Genomic DNA, 16,832 nt, shown 5'->3' on the forward strand with positions numbered 1-16,832 from the left:
CTGACTCAAAGTCAGGGCGCCCCTCCGTAAATTTGGCCAACAGAAATGTGAGCAAAGGAGTCTCACTGGTAGGCCAGAATGACGAAATGATAGTTTCAAAACCACCCCCTTTGATCTCCAAGTATGTAACACCAGTATTATGTTAAAACACTCTATCTAGTTTCTTTTTATAAACTTCTAAAGAAACAGTCAATCCGCACCCCAGGTTCTTGAAGTCTGTGGATACAGTACTATTTCTTCTCTCTACTTCATATCATGGCGCTCTAGAGGTAAACTCTACCTAATCTCTTCCTTTTTCACTTTTATTCTTGCTCTCGATCTTTTTCTCCAAAAATATTTTTAAAGCGTATACCATAACTATTTCAGAAGCCAACACACCAACAGAACCTACTGCCTTTGTTCCCTTCTTTTAAAAGTTGGGCGCTTGTGTTATTTCCATTCTCCTTGTGGCCATGATACCAGCAAGAGAACACAACAGAATATGCAGGAGGGAAGATCCTGCCTGTGAAGGGACGGGAACAGCACTGCTGGCGCACAGAGGTGCGCGAGGCAGCGCGGGGTGTTAGGTGATCTCACTGTGAGCTCATCTCACTTGCTTCTCCTGTGGTCTTACTCAAGACCCCTGCTATGCTACTGGGGTCAGCTGAGGGGCAAAACTCCATTTTGCACTTTAAAAAATGTCACCTAACTGGTTGTGTCTTATGTCGACAAGAATTTAAGTTCAGTACATCTCCATGCTGTCCCTTCAAGATGGCCCTTCCTTTCCACACACAGCTCTCCACTCTACGTGAAACTCATTGGCGCAGCACTGAAAGATGAGAGGTTAGGTTTCTTTAAAACAGCACCTGTGAGAAGGAAAATTGGATGACCTCCAAAAGAAATGATTTGTGACCTAGAAAGAGCCTTTGGTTTCACACCTGGAAGGAATGCATATTCAAAGGGGATCTATGGTTGACACTAAGAGGAAGCCACTAGCATAGGCTGTGGGGCTCTCGGGTCAACGTGAGGGCACCTCAGGGCCTGTGAGGCCAGCTCTCCTGGAGTTCACTGGGGTCAGCAAGCTGAGGTCAAGTTGCACTATCAATACTGCTCTTCTTCTGGGAAGCAGCGTTACCACTCTTCCACCACATTCTGGAAGTCTGGGCAGACATCCGATGGGAAAACCATTTAATACTGCTTTTCACTCAGATTCACATGGAATGAAGTCAAGCTCCAGTATACTTTTCAAAAAAGTCAGCAAGAGCCTTACTTTTGAAGGCCATGGTATGCAAACAAATGCTATTATTTCCCAAAAAGGTTTTGCATGAGAGGCACACTCATTATTGTGAAACACGGAGAGAGGCCATGGCACGGCTTACCTTGCAGGTTGACTCTGGAGACAGGAGGCTGGCTAGCAGCTGGGGACCTCCTGTGGAGACAGAGAGAAAAGAAGACCTGAGTCTTTGTCTGAATATCCTCTCCCTGCCTCCCCAGGATCTCTGGGGAGTTTTCCAGGTCACAATGAGCTATCAAGTGACATAATGCTTTCTACGGAAGGCAGGCTCCTGTAACATGCGTAAATGACTGCAATTCTCTCACATCCAGATGGCCTGGAATTTCCCTCTGCACAGCCTCCTGGGCGGCCAACAGTCCAGGAAGGAAGTCCTTTACCCCAGGTCCCTCGCCAGCTCCTGTTTTCAGTTTCCCTGTTCAGGAGGCCCGTAGGAGAGGATATCCTTGCTCAGGAATGGTTCCAAATGTAAGAGTGAATCCCAGCTCCTTCGGGCCGTGCCTTAGAAAGTTATAGCCAGAGGAGCCTTAGAGACCAGTCAGTGCAGGCTTCCAGTTGTGCACCCCAGGTCACACAGCTACCAGGAGTGGTAATTCAGGTGGCTTAATTTATGGAGCGGCCTTTTCATGGAGAGACTGGGCATTATTCTACAGCATAACAAACCCGCTGATGTCAAGAGCCAAATGAAACAAGCAAACCAACTCATGGCCCACAAACACTGGGCCTGCTTCTCCTTTTCTTTCTTGTGTTTCTGTTTCTTCTTTATATCCCTATGACCCCCCGATTTTGCTGCTTTCACCCCTGATTTTGCTGCTTTCACCATCCTCCTCATGTTTTGCAGAACCGCCAGACTCTCCCAATGCATTGCTAGAGAACCTCCCAGAAATAGTACAGAGCAATCGCTTTTAAAATGTAGAGTACCTCCGTAACCAGTTTGGCTCAGTGGATAGAGCATCGGCCTGCGGACTGAAAGGCCCTGGGTTCGATTCTGGTCAAGGGCATGTACCTTGGTTGCGGGCACATCTCCACTGGGAAGTGTGCAGGAGGCAGCTGATCGATGTTTCTCTCTCATTGATGTTTCTAACTCTCTATCTCTCTCCCTTCCTCTCTGTAAAAAATCAATAAAATATATTTTTTAAAAAATGTAGAGTGCCTCGGATCCCCTGGAGGTTTGAGACATTGCTGGGTCTACGTCCAGGTTTCTGATTCAGTTGGCTGGGGGTGGGCTTGAGTGTTTGCATTTCTGACTAGTGCCCAGGTGCTAATGCTGCTGGTCTTGAATCACATTTTCAGAACCACTGGTACAGAGGACTCTGTCCCACTAAAGAGCAACAGGATATTAGCAAGGATCCGGAGAGTGGGACTCTAGGCCAGTGGGTCTCTAAACATGGATGACGTCTGACTCACTTGGACAGCTGTAAAAATTATGAATCCCTTCCCTGTCCCTGGAGAGTCTACTTCAGTATGTCTGGGATGGCCATCTGTAATATTTTACTTCTCTGTGAATTCTGATGTACAGGCAGATGTTGGATTAAGGCCAACTTCTAAATGATAGTGAACGGATTGCAAAGGTATTGTGAAGGGAAGGTCTCCCTATAGGTGTGAACACATAGTTATTTTCCTAGTTTGTTATTAACTACTCCAAATTCAGTTTTGGTCCCTTAGGGGTAATCTGGTTTCTAGGTAACTATACCTTATAGCTGCAGGGTCTGACGGACAGGGTTCACATCTATCACATTGATTAGCGAGGTGATCCTAGGAAAGGTGCTTTTGATCCCTCTGTGGCATGATTGGGATTCAAAGCGAAGTCTTTCAGAATCCAAAATGCACGCACTCCCCATGGCTGCTAACACCTACACCGAAACTGAGGGCTGCTTTTCAGGAAAATTAAGAGATTAAATGTCAAACTCCTTAACCTGGCGTTCAAAGCTCTTTGCTCTTTGTTCTCAACATGGTTTTCCCAGTTTATCTCCCAGGATTCCTCCCTGCCTAACATTTCATTTCAAACCACGCCATCTTGTACTTCACCTTAGTAGCTCTAAGATTGTAATTAAAATAGGCACTGTCCAATTAGTGTTCAACATAGAACGCCTTAATTTAATGTAAACTTTATGCAGGCAGGGAATAACATGTTCACTACTGGATCTCTAAAACCCAGAGTGGTCTTTCATATGCCAAGCACTCAGTAAATAGTTGTTGAATGAATGAATGAATGAATGGACTAACTCAGACATCCCCAAGGCCAAATGTCATCACTTCTTTGACCTTGGCCGTGTGTTGTCCATCTTCCTGACATTGATCAACCATTCCTCTGAGAAGAAAGCTCTCCTGGCACAAGCTCACACTTCTAAATACCATCTAGCCTTCTCTGATGTATAGTAAGAAATATAAATTTGGTGGTCTTCCTCCTGTTGCCCCCTGGAATTTCCTAAATGAGAAGCTTGACAAAGGTGTCAGTTATGTTAATGAGACAACTTTTGGAAAATCCCTGAGACTGGATGTCAGAGGAACCAATCTTGTGATTTGAGAGTTGGAACTTTCAGCCCTGCCCTGGACTCCAGGGGAAGGGAAAGGGCTTGGAGATTGTGTTCAGTCACCAATGGCCAAGGATTTAATCAATCATGCCTTCATATTGAAGCTTTCATAAAACCCCAAAGGCACTGGGTTGGTGAACATGTGGAGACTGTCAGGCTCAGAGAGCATGGGAACTCTGTGCTCCTTCCCACATGCCTTGTCCTACGCAGGTTTTCCCATCTGGCTATATCCTTTTCTAATAAACCAGTAATCTAGTAAGTAAAGATTTTTTTTGTGTGAGCCATTTTAACAAATTAACCAAACCCAAAGAGGGAGTGATTGGAACCTCGGATCTATAGCCACTAGGTCAGAAGCACAGGTAACTACCTGGATTTGTGATTGGCATCTGAAATATGGGGTAGAGACAGTTTGGAGGACTGAGCCTTTAACTTGTAGGATCTGACACTATCTCCAGGTAAATAGTGTCAGAACTGAGTTGAATAATGGGATGCCCAGCTGGTTTCATGGAGGATTGCTCTGATGTATGGGGAGAAAAACCCATACAACAAAAACTGGTGTCAGAATCATACTTCCAAAGATCAAATGCCAGGATTAGGAACGCTGTCTTCTTATTCATAGTTCTGTTCTTTCTCCACTGTGCTACTCAGGGCTTTCATCCGCTTAGCTAAAAACGATCTTCCCTCTAATCTGCCATGGTGCTTTATTTGTACCTTTAGGGTTATTTCCTCGTATTACAACTCATATGAGCACATATTATTCCCACCACTAACAATCAATGGCCCACTGATGGCAGGATCCACAGGAATGTTTTACCTGCTTTCTTTTTCCTGTAGATTCTTGGTTCTACATACCGCTGGCTGTTTCTCATATACAGCCTGCACTCATGTTGTCGGGCCCTTGCATATGTTTAGATCAGCTGAACACTTTCCCCTCCTCTTTAAGTGGCCAACTCCTCATATTCCGGGCCTTCCCTCAGGCATCACCTCCTTGGAGAAGCCTTCCCTCCTGAGTTCAGTCTCTGTGCTACTTGTAGTTCCCCATGCTCGCCCCATCAGAGCACTGCTCATGCTAGATCCTAATTCCCATTTTCCTGGCTGTCTCCTCCGCTCACTTGTCAGACAGTTAAGCAAAGATTGAATCTTGTTCATCTCTGTAACCTTGGAATCAGCAAAATATTAGGCATGATGTAGGTATTCATTATATATTCATTAGATTAATATATGTTTATAATAATTTTATTTTACTTATCTTCCTGAATTCCAAAGAAGGCTTTTGTAAAAGGGATGAACTAAAAGACCTTAAGTGTTGGAAATTTCTGCTTTCTTAATAGCATGGCTACTCATAGCACCGAATTCTCCCAATGACGTCTTGAAAATTACAGGAATTATATTAATTGCTTTGCCCTGGGAGTTAATTTAAAAACTACAGCTCTCACTCAGAGTTGTTAATTCTGATAAGCATAGGTGTGTCCCAGCAGTTCTCAACCTGTGGGTCGCGACCCTTTTGGGGGTTGAACGACCCTTTCACAGGGGTCGCCTAAATACATCCTGCATATCAGATATTTACATTACAATTCATAACAGTAGCAACATTACAGTTATGAAGTAGCCACAAAAATAATTTTATGGTTGGGGGTCACCACAACATGAGGAACTGTATGAAAGGGTCGCGGCATTAGGAAGGTTGAGAACCACTGGAAGCTGTGAAAAGGCAAGAGCCGTGCTTCTTTGGTTTAACCCTGAGACTCAGTACAAAGAAGTGGCTCAATACATTTTAAATGAGTGAACACGACATATTTTAGATGGCTTCTAGAAGCTGCATGATGGCTTAGAAGACACGAGAGTGCCAATTAGAAAACAGCAAGTGCCAGAAGGAAATGGCATTGGCTGCTCAGTTTCCAATGATCCCTAACTTATGGAAGAACCTTAAGAAGCGATATGCCTGAGTTGCTGAAGGCAGTGATACTAACAGGGAGGATAATGTGGCCCCAGCAATGAATACTCTGCAGCCCCGAATAGCCCAGCGGAGAAAGAAGTGAACTATGAATAAGAAGACAGGGTTTCTAATCCTGGCTCTGGCTCCTTCCAACTGCATAGCCAGAGGCAACCCACTGCACCTCTCCGTTTCTTCCCCACCTGGGGAGAGCCGGCAGCAGCTAACATTTACAGCCAATTTACAATGTGCCGGGTCCTGTGTGAGGGGTTTTACATACATTTCCTCACTTACGCTAAGGAAATCTGGCTAGGTTCTTTCCAACTCTGAATGTTCAAAATTTTATTCTTCTCAGCTAATTTCAATCCCATGCCAAAGTACATAAGGCAATGAAAGAAACTTCAGATATACACTGGAAAAAAAAATTAAGTGCTTATTAATTCTTTCTCAAAGATTGCATACATGCTGATTGAATTATGCCCTGGAAGAATGTTACTGCAGAGCTGTCCCACGATTTCCTGATAGCCACTGTAATATCTGGGAGGCTAGTGACACCGTTGAATCATGCGGACACCTCTTTGCTCCCAGCTCTACCCGCTGGCCCCCAGACTGCTGAATGGCAGGCACTCTCACCCACACATGTGATTTCTCCACAGCCTATTTGAAGGCAGTAAATGCTTTAGAAATACCTATCTAAATTAACAACTCCAATTGAAGGCCATATTTGCAAAATTAACTCCTGGGACAAAGGAAATGTGGGTTTTAATGTGAAGCCAAGAAACACAGGCCCAATCAAGCATTCCTCAGTGGAACATTTCATGGAAGTGCAAGGAAGTCACCTCAAGAGGAACACCGAGACTTTCACCCTTGGGGTGGTGAAGCTCAGACAGACACTGGAATGCTTTCAGGCAGAGCAAAAGCCAAAAGATAAAGGAAATCTTGACTTAGTAGAAGTAGAGTTCTATGTGGGGGTTCCTTTTCATATAATAAACCACACTCCAGATATCTCATGAAAACCACTCCAAAGACACATTATTGCTTAAATGCTACATTGAAGGCAAGGGGTAGCACTCTGGAACCCAAGTCAAATACCCCAGAGAGCAATTTCTGAGTTCCGTGAATCTTACCTGTTCAGTTGTTAGGATAAGTGTATCTGTGGGGCAAGGGGGTCGGGGAACGCTCAGGACAGTGGACCTATCCCTGGTGGATATTAGGTTTTCTTTATCTGTTTGAGAATATTGACTATCTAAGAATAGAACATAATGCATTATGGACCCTGCATTGAACTTCTGCTGGTTGATGTTGATTTCGAGGAGGTACTTGAAATCAATGAAACAATCAGCTCTGTACAAATATGGGTATGGATTCAAGAAAGATCATTCACAAAGATTGTACAGTTGGAAATCTATTTTATTTAGTGAGTGTGGTTTCGTTGGAACCGAAGATGATACAAAGGGCCATGATTTTGGGGGGTGGTCCTCAGTCAGAGAATGAGCCCTTGGTGGGCTCTGAATATGGCAATTTCAGTCTAAGGGTACTCCGTTCCTGAAGGTTTATGTGGCCCAAAACACCCAAGACTATAGAAAGATCTGATTCTCAAGAAAGTAGTTTCAGCTGACATAGTCTATTAATCAGCAATGTTTATGCTCATTGGTAGACTATGAACAATACTAAGAACATTTAAGCTCCATGCTAACAAACTAGTAACTAAAAATCAAACATCCCTCTGATACCCTACTCTGATCCCTTCCCCCGCCCACCCCACCCGCCCAGCCCTAACTCCTTGGAGCTATTTAATGTAGTGATCTTGAGTTATGATCTGCTAGGAAGCCTTTGGGAAGTGTATTTATTGATTCCTTCTTCCCCAATTCCAACCTTCATCATCTTGGTCCAGGGCTTCACTCCTCATATTTTAATTCCTGAAAATACTCTCATAGCTCATGTCTCTGACTTCAAGCTCTCTGACCTTCATTTATTTGTAAGTTCTTCTTAAATGACTCTCTGTTCCAAAGCCTTCAGAAATTTTTTCTCATAACCCAGAAGACTTAACAGGGGTAGTGAATGGAAAGACCACTGCAATGAGAGTCAGGATATCAGGTTTCAAGTATGACTCTGCTATTCACGAGAAGTGGTATGTTCTTGCACAAGTCATTTAATCTCCCTAAGCTTTGTTTCTTTATCCACAGAGTGGGGGCAACAATATCTGTCATGAATTTCATTTATGGTGATTGAAACTGAGATAATGAATGTGAAACCCCATAGTGTTACTTTATTTCTGGAATTTGGGAGAGAAATGTAACTATCCTATATAATAAAAGCATAGTATGCAAATTGTCCCTTCAACTGGGAGTTGTCTGGGAGTTTGACTAGGGGGCGGGGCAAGCCAGGGGAGGGGAGGAAGTACCCAACCGGCAGCTGGCAGATGCACGGATTTCATGCACTGGGCCTCTAGTCAATTATAATAGCTCACATTTATTGAGCATCTACTATGTGATGTTATAAATGCTTTACAAGTGTCAACTCATTTAATCCTCAGAACAACACTATTTTACTGACTGCGAAAGTGAAATGTAGAGGTTCATTTGCCCAAGTCACATAATTTTCAAGCCATAGAATTGGGTAATAAAGCCAGTAAGTATGGCCCCAAAGGCTGTATTCTAAAAAGAAAAAAAGGTAGAAAAAGAAAAGGCATCACTTCTGAAAAAGTAATTTTCTAAATAACTGGTAGTCTTTCTCAGATAATTATTTAGTGAGAACTCATCTGTATGATAAATATTTATAAGGCACTCACTATGTGTCAGGCATTCTGCTAATTCTTGGAAATTCAAGAAAAAGTAATTGTAATTCTCAAGGGGCACACTGTCCGGTGGTGGACAGAGATCCGTAAGTGGTATGATAGGGTTTGCAGAGTGTTCTGGGGACACTGAGGGGTGCTCAGCCTGGCTTGGTGGAGTCAGGGAGAGCACCCTGGTGAAGGTTATTCTAGAGGCAAGCTATAAAAACCAAGCAGGACTTACCTAGACAATCTCTGGCAGGAAGAGAGAGAGATTTTTAGGAAGAGAGAACAGTAGGCCAGAATCAGGGTGGAGAACAGAACATGAAGAGAACAATCAGACCATCATTGCTAGAATGTGATCCCATGTGATCCCAACAGCCAGATCCCACCTGTTCTCACTGTTCACCATGGTATGACTTCCTACGACAATGAAAGCCCTGAAGGGGCAGAGAACTTGCATGTATTGGTGTCACTATTGTGTCACCAATGACTTGTACAAAGTGGGTGCTCAATAAATATTTCTTTTTAAAAAATATTTTTTTTTATTGATTTCAGAGAGGAAGGGAGAGGGAGAGAGAGATAGAAATATCAATGATGAGCGAGAATCATTGATCGGCTGCCTCCTGCACACCCTACACTGGGGATCAAGCTCACAATCCAGGCATGTGCTCCGACCAGGAATCGAACCATGACCTCCGGGCTCATAGGTCGATGCTCAACCACTGAGCCATGCCAGCTGGGCAATAAATATTTCTTTTTTTTTAAAAAAAATATATTTTATTGATTTTTTTTTTTTTTTTTTTTTTTTTACAGAGAGGAAGGGAGAGGCATAGAGAGTTAGAAACATCGATGAGAGAGAAACATTGATCAGCTGCCTCCTGCACACTCCCTACTGGGGATGTGCCCACAACCAAGGTGCATGCCCTTGACTGGAATCGAACCTGGGACCCTTGAGTCCGCAGGCTGACGCTCTATCCACTGAGCCAAACCAGTTAGGGCGATATTTCTTAAATACATATATATGCATGGATAAATAAATACTTGTTGGGTGAAATATTTAATAAATGACGAAACAGGGAGTACCATGGCAAAAGAGGCTGGCAAGTCTCTAGCTTTCATGCATTTTGCATCAAATATAAACCTAAAGAACTATCCGTCAAACTAACTTGAGCTGTATCATGAGGTGCCTTGGGTGCCAAGTGTCCACAGTTAAACTTTATCTGAATGACAAGAGGGAGCCGTGGAAATGCCTCAAGCTGGAGACGGATGTGGTCAGACAGTACGTGAGAACAGTCACTCTGGTGGCAGTTTAGGGAATAGTTTAGAGGGGAGAACATTGTTGGGAAAGATTCCGCTGGGTTATGCAGAGCTCCCACAGGAGGTTCTGTGACAAATTGCAGAACAATGAAATAAAGAGTAAGCTTTCAAAGCAGGGTCTCCTCTCACCTTTCACAACTCCACTCCATGAAAAGGTGGATAAAAGCAAAATAGAGGGTTGATGAATAATTCCACAAAGACTAAAAGACACGGTGTTCTGTAGCCAGCACTGGCTGGAAAAATCAGGATGTTCAGGATTTGGCCCTAGTATGTCTATAACCTATGATGTGGTTGTTAGGAAGTCTGGGTTTCTCCTCCTGAAAAACGAAGAGGTTGAATAAATGGCTTCAAAGGTCTCCTTCAGCCCTCCTATCCCAGGAACATGATTCTGTGACCTTGTGAGCCCTATGATGACCTTAAGAAATACTGGATAGTGAACTTCATAGCATTTAGACAAACAGGTTGACATGATTTCAGAAGAGAAAGTTCCTGTAGGAATATCAAGTTCAAACCCTCAATTTTACAGATGAGGGGACCAAGGTTCAGCAATGTTAACTGAAATGACCACGTTTATGTAGTCAGTTGGGGGGAAAGAAGAAGATAATCAAATTGCATGAACTTGTTTACATATTATCAAAATATAGGCTACTTGGACTTGAACTTTTTGGTATTTTTAATTTGAAGTTGAATCTCTGAATTCATTAATAACTATTCCAAAAGAATTTAAATAGAATTTTTTGCCATTACTGCTAAGTATTCATACTTTCCAAAGTAGTAAATATAACAGTCAACAAAATTCTCATTTCATTCTTTCATTTGTTGAACTCTCATTTCATGCTTTCATTTGTTAAAGGTACAGAGACAAACAAGATCCAGATGAATTTCTAACATTTTACCAGTTCTAAAATTTTATGGTACTCCATCTTATTTTAAAATTTCATCCTGTATCTTAAATTAGCTTGGGTGGCAAATTTCCATGAAATAGTTTTTTGTTCGTTTTTAAGTGCTATTCAGTGGTTTTGCCTCAATGAAAGGGATTCCTAATTCCACAAAAAGTCCATGCTTACTTGTTGGATGTTCCATGAAGGTTTGTCAGTAGAGTGAAGTTGTTTCTCACACTTCTCAAGCTGGCGAGGACCTAGAAGAAAAAGATTTCAAATGTTTAGAAACAAAAGGAGATAAATGGGAGCATTCAGAAGCCACACTTAGAAACTACACCCAGAGATGAAGGGAGAGAGAGCGAGGGCCAGCATGATACATACCTGGGCAAAAGGCGTTACAATCAAGTCATCACCGTGTCTGGTGGAAAAAGAGAAAAGCAACATTTAAACATGCATTCGAATGATAACTGTGGCACATACGCTGTCATATGAAACTTTACCAGCGTTAGCAACACAAATGATATACTGAAGTCCTTCTACCTAGATACAAGGCAGGACTGCTTTCAGCAAACGTGGGGAATCTCAGAAACTTGAAGAAAAAACCCATCACCCCCAGTTCATGGCTCCTAGATTTACAGTGACTACACATAAAAGCATTTGCAAGTAAGCATATATCCTCAGGGTATAGTCCCATTAAATAGCAGACGTAGAGGACTGTAATTCAAAGCGACTGTGGGTTGCCAGAGCCAGGAAATTCAAAGGGAGGACTGCTCACAGGCACATACAGAGTTGGAAAAAATGGCATAACAGTCTGGATAAAGGTTAACTTTGGATTTCCTGGCTTTTGTTGATTTGAACCGCAGCCTTAATGCCATTTAAACACAGATTTCTGTCTGCAAATCCCATTACTTTTTGTTTTTCATATAACTTTTTTTTTCTTCTTAAAGTACCCAGGGAAAAGCTTTTAATGCAAGTGCACTGACTAAACCTACTATTACCATATCGTTGTTGTTCATTTTGTCCCAAAGATCTGATTAAGCTGTACCTAGTATTATGTGAATCTGTACTTGGGAATGGACAAAAGTGTGTTTTCAGAAATGTATTCTCTCTCTGCCATGTGCTTTGATGATAAGTCGACTTAAGCCCACCTGCAGCAAACGCTCCATTAAAGTCATTAGGAGACAGTCTGCCTGAGCTGCAGACACAGAACCAGGCCAATTTGCTATCACAGCATGAATCATAGCAGCCACACACCAGTCGGTTGACAATGAGCTTCCTTCACTGTCTGTCCTCATGATCACCATACAAATATGGCACCTTCTTAGTTAATGACGAACACAACCAGCAATTACTAAGCACCTGCCCATTAACTGGCCTTGTGTGAGGCCTGGGGGTGCACAGTTGAACACTTCTGTGCATGAGCGCCTCTTCTCTAACACAGGCTTTACTTTGGGCTCTTAATTAATATAATATTTCCCCTGCTTATCTTAGTCTGATCTAGAAGTCCCCCTTCAATGTAATCGAGTAAGCCTGCTGCACATTAACTTTGTACTGTGACTATAAAAATAATACTGACAAGCATATGCATGCTTCACACAGTTACCACAGGTCAGGCCCTGTGCTGAGCGCCAAATGTGCAGTATCTCTTTTTCAATGCTTGTGATAAGACTGAAGGCAGGCAGTCTTAATACACAGATTTTATAGATGATATCGAGGTTCAGAGAAGTTAAGCAACTGCTTAACTAGCACATAAGGAATAAGTGAAATTACTTAAGACTATTAGATTCCAAAAGTCTGTGCTTTTCATCATTGTTTCCTATTTTACGGTGATTCTGCATAGCTGACAGATTGAATTATGCAGGATCCGTGACCACAAATTAAAACATAGGACAGGAAACAGGAAAATATTCAAAACACAAAAACATTGCAATAGATAGTACAAATACAGAATATGGATACTCAATGGGGTGTGAAGGAGAGGTGATAACTATAGATTAGGGGAAGTAGGAAAGGCTTGATTGAATGGATGGTGTAAGATGAACTCTTAAGGGCAAACTTTAAATGGAGTGGATGGTAGATGCTGCCCATGAGAGAAAATGCCAGAACAAAGGTGTTGAAATGGAAAGTACTGAACATACTCAGCAAGATGCTCTGTGGCTGTCTGGGTGGAGCTTAAGCACATTGTAGAGGATCAGACTAGAAGTTCCCCCATGCCCATATTATGGACAGAATCGACAATGGTTGTGGAGTTGGTGCTCAACTCAGAAGCAAGAAATGTGCCAGTGAAGGTTTTTGTGAGACAGGCAAAGAGAAACGTGCTCGAGAAAGTAAAATGCTATTGACAACAAGAGATACATGGAAGAGAAGACAGAGCCAGGAAAATAGGGGGATACTGCAGTCATTCAGATGAGAGGAAGTAGGTGAGGCAGAGGAAGAAATAGAAAAAGACAATGGGAAGAAACCCTACTAGTAAACATCTTGCCAAGGATAAGGGGTCATGAAGAGGTGTTCTTTTCAGTTTCAAAAATGGGTACCTGGGAAAATAGTGAAGTCATGAATAGAAATGGAAAAGTGAGGAGGAACTGGTGGAGGAGTTGTGTCACTTTCCCACATGCTGGGTTTTAAGAGATTTGTGGCAGACATCAAGCAGGAAGACTGAACTATGGGAATTGGAGTATAGATTTAGGAGTGACCTACAACCACAGGGATTGTGAAAGCAATGGCAGGGATGGCTTCCTGAGGTTGGGGACATGTTTAGAGAGAGCCAATGGAAGACCCTCGGGGTTCACGGAAGGAGCCAAGGAAATGAGCAGTTGTGACCAATGCAAGGTGCTGCCCTGCATCTATGACTGCCCCTTCTCAAGCTATTTTCCTGAGATGAATTTCAGATGGGTGAACTATCTTGCTGTGTGTTCAGATTTTTGCCGTGAAGTTTACATTGTTCTGAAGACACTGGGTTGAGTTGGTGATAAGGTAATGGAGTTAAGAAGATCATCTATGGCTCCTGGATTTCTGGAGTTGACAAAAGCTAAATAATATAAGCAAATCGCATATGTAGTATCTAAAGCTGATGGATGTAGTGTTGCATAATGAGGAGTTACTATACAAACTAATGGTTAAAGGGTGGTAAACAAACATTAAGAGGGCCCCATGTCAACATGGCTATTACGGAACTTATGAAGATTAGGAGAGCAGAACATTGAGAAGCAGAAGATGGACATGCAGATCCCCAGCACTGGCTCCCTTAAAGGGATATGAGCTGCAAAAGCTAACGCTGAAGGTCAATAGCTGCTAGAGAAATGATCAGCTAATTCATAGGTAATTTATAGCAAGGACAGGAAAAAACAAAGCAAAACAAAAAACCTCATATTTGAGTACAGATGGATGATTTATGAAGCTTCTCTAAAACTTTAAATCAGAATTTGATATGTTAATCATTAAGAATAAAATGACATGGAAATAACAAACTACTTGATTGGTTATGGAAAAGCGATACATTTAGTTTCCCAAACCACTAGAGAGGGCAGTGACTCCCAAGGAGGCCAGATATTCAGAACCATGGCACTAGCACCATCTAGTGACAACATCATCACATTACAATTTGATAGAGTAATTGGAGATGAGAACACTGGGTCTTAGAATTGAGTGTAGGTCTCAATTAAATAGTTTTCTGGAAAGCAAAAATGCTTATGCTACTGAATCATATTAATTTCTCTGTTTCATACCCACACATAGAATTTCACTTGTATTTTTTCTTGCAACACTTATTTTAGTCTGACTTATTGAGACACATATACTACTAGAGGCCTGATGCATGAAATTCGTTCAAGAGTCGGCCTTCCTTCCCCGGCTGCTGGCACCGGCTTCCCTCTGGCACCCGGGTCCTGGGCTTCCCTCGCAGCTCCAACTTCGTCCAGAAGGTCATCTGGAAGGACGTCTGGAAGGATGTCTGGTCTAATTAGCTTATTATGCTTTTATTATTATAGATTATATGGAGCCAGCCAGCATTGGTTTGTTTCTCAATGGCTCTCGTGTTAATTAGGAAACATCAGGCAATCTCTCTATGCCTCAATTTCTTCTGCTGTAAAGTGGGATGCAACTCTTAGTGCTTTGCACATAAAAGCTCTTCAGTTATTTACAGTTATTCTTGTTAGTATTTGGTGTCATTACTATTATAATTAAACAATTATAGGTCTGTCTTCCCAGCTGGTGAGAACTTCTTTAGGATAGTCATGTCTGCCCCCATCACACTCAAGGGAACTATTTATGTTGTACTTTACAGTTTACAAAGCATCTTCGTATACATCATTTCATGTGATAAGAGAATGTTCTTGGCCCTAGGGAATAGTGCAACTACCTATCTTGTTGGTCAAGACTGGAACCTCACAGTCAACCACAATCCCTGCTGATCCTAACTTGCAAATATTCATTAACTGCCCGCTGGATCTGCTCTAAGCTAGATCACCATCCTCTGTTTTGTGGATTACCAAAGTCTCCCATTTGGCTCTTGGATACTAGCCTTTAAGCTTGCCAACCCTCCCAACCAGTCTTCATACTGTAATCAGAGCTATCTCTCAAAGACATTCCTCTGATTATGTATATTCTTGCTTCAAAACTTTTAGTAGCTCCCACGCAGCATAAAGGCCAGCTCCTTAGCCTGGGCCCCTCATGATGAGGTTCCTGCTTGCTTCTCTAGCCTCATCTTTCACCATTTTCTCATCCGCTCACATTCTTGGCCTCGGTTACACTGAGCTGTGGTTTCCCACAATGCTCCTGACAACTAGAGAGTTAGTTAGCACACTGCCCTTCCTCATGCACCCACTTCTTCTTTGCTGTCTCCCAGCTTAGCTATAACTCCTCAGCTGGGCTACCTACCCTGCTGGGCTGGACCTCTCAAAGTCCAGTGCATACCTTTCTAGGATTGCCCTTACCTGAGAGTATTAAAACTGCCTATTGACTTACTAATCTTTTCACCTCCCTGGAAGATACAGATGTTCAATTTGTTAGCAAAGTGCCTAAATTCAAGTAAGTTTTTTTTAAAAGAAACTATGAATATGATCCTCATAACATCTGGAAAAGTAGTCAGAGGTTAATACCATTATTTTTTATTTTTCATCCTCCTTTAGTGTCTGTTATGTACTGGATATCCTATGGTTTAATTGCCTAGACTCCCTGAGTTTTAAGCGTTGGTCCCCCATTTATTGGGCAGGCTACTTAATCTTTCTGTGCTCCAATGTCCTCATCTTTAAGATAAGAAAATTATAGTGCCAACCATATTGGGGTTATGGAGATTAAATGAGTTAAAATCTATAAAGTACTTTAAATAGTACATAGCACATAGGCAATGCTCGATAAATGTGTGCTTTTGTTTACAGATAATTCAGTGTCTTAAAGCCATGTGGGATAGTAGTAAGTCTAACTCAAGTCTTAGACACCACAGTGTTGTAGTATTTTTGGGTAGTCAATCAATCAGCAGGTGGGCTATTATTTCTGCTTTTCCTCTTGGTTGTTGGGTCTCAGTTCCCTTGACTATCTGTTCTAGGGACAACTTAATGCGCACATAAATGGTGGCTTTAAAAAGCTGAGAAGAGATACTGGAGAGTTTAAAGCAGGGAGCAACAGGGCCAGTCCTATACAGGGATGGGGAACATATTTTCTGGCAAGAGCCATTTGGATATTGATAACATCATTCGCGGGCCATACAAAATTATCAGCTGAAAAATTAGCCTGCTATATTAGGTCAAACATCTAATTAACTCACCCCCAGTGCCTTGGCAGGACCAGACCAAATGATGTCTAGAGCATTATATGGCCCTCGGGCCAGACACTCCCCACCCCTGCTCTATTTCAATTCACCCCGAAGAGTAATAATTGAATGCAATATCTTCAAAAGCATTCCTTCAGGTTAACTCAAGATACCTGTGGGATACTGGGTTTTCCAACATGGTCCTGGTAAAATAAAATGTCAGATAAATATGGAGATTGTTCAAGCTTCACTTCTTGTTTTGTTGAGAAATATAAATTCCTAAATTGACAAATATGTAAAATTTTAATGTAATGTTGAAATATTTGCAACACCAAATGCTGTGCTATTTTTATCGATGCAAAGATTCTAATGCAT

The 16,832-nt window shown here is 42.1% G+C and overlaps 1 protein-coding gene across 3 annotated transcripts in view; it reads right to left on the reverse strand.

The window, feature by feature from the left end:
- PDE4B (phosphodiesterase 4B) overlaps positions 1-16,832 on the reverse strand; it is a 531,417-nt gene that overhangs the window by 106,168 nt on the left and 408,417 nt on the right. For all 3 annotated transcript variants that reach the window (XM_081087643.1, XM_081087644.1, XM_081087645.1), the window contains 3 exons: positions 11,093-11,129; positions 10,898-10,968; positions 1,359-1,408 (listed from right to left, as the gene is read on the reverse strand). In XM_081087643.1, the coding sequence (XP_080943769.1) occupies positions 1,359-1,408; positions 10,898-10,968; positions 11,093-11,129 (158 nt within the window). The remainder of the gene's footprint in view (positions 1-1,358; positions 1,409-10,897; positions 10,969-11,092; positions 11,130-16,832) is intronic.

Source organism: Myotis nattereri (genome assembly GCF_964212035.1).
Source record: "Myotis nattereri genome assembly, chromosome: 3".
Classification (NCBI taxonomy): Eukaryota; Metazoa; Chordata; class Mammalia; order Chiroptera; family Vespertilionidae; genus Myotis; species Myotis nattereri.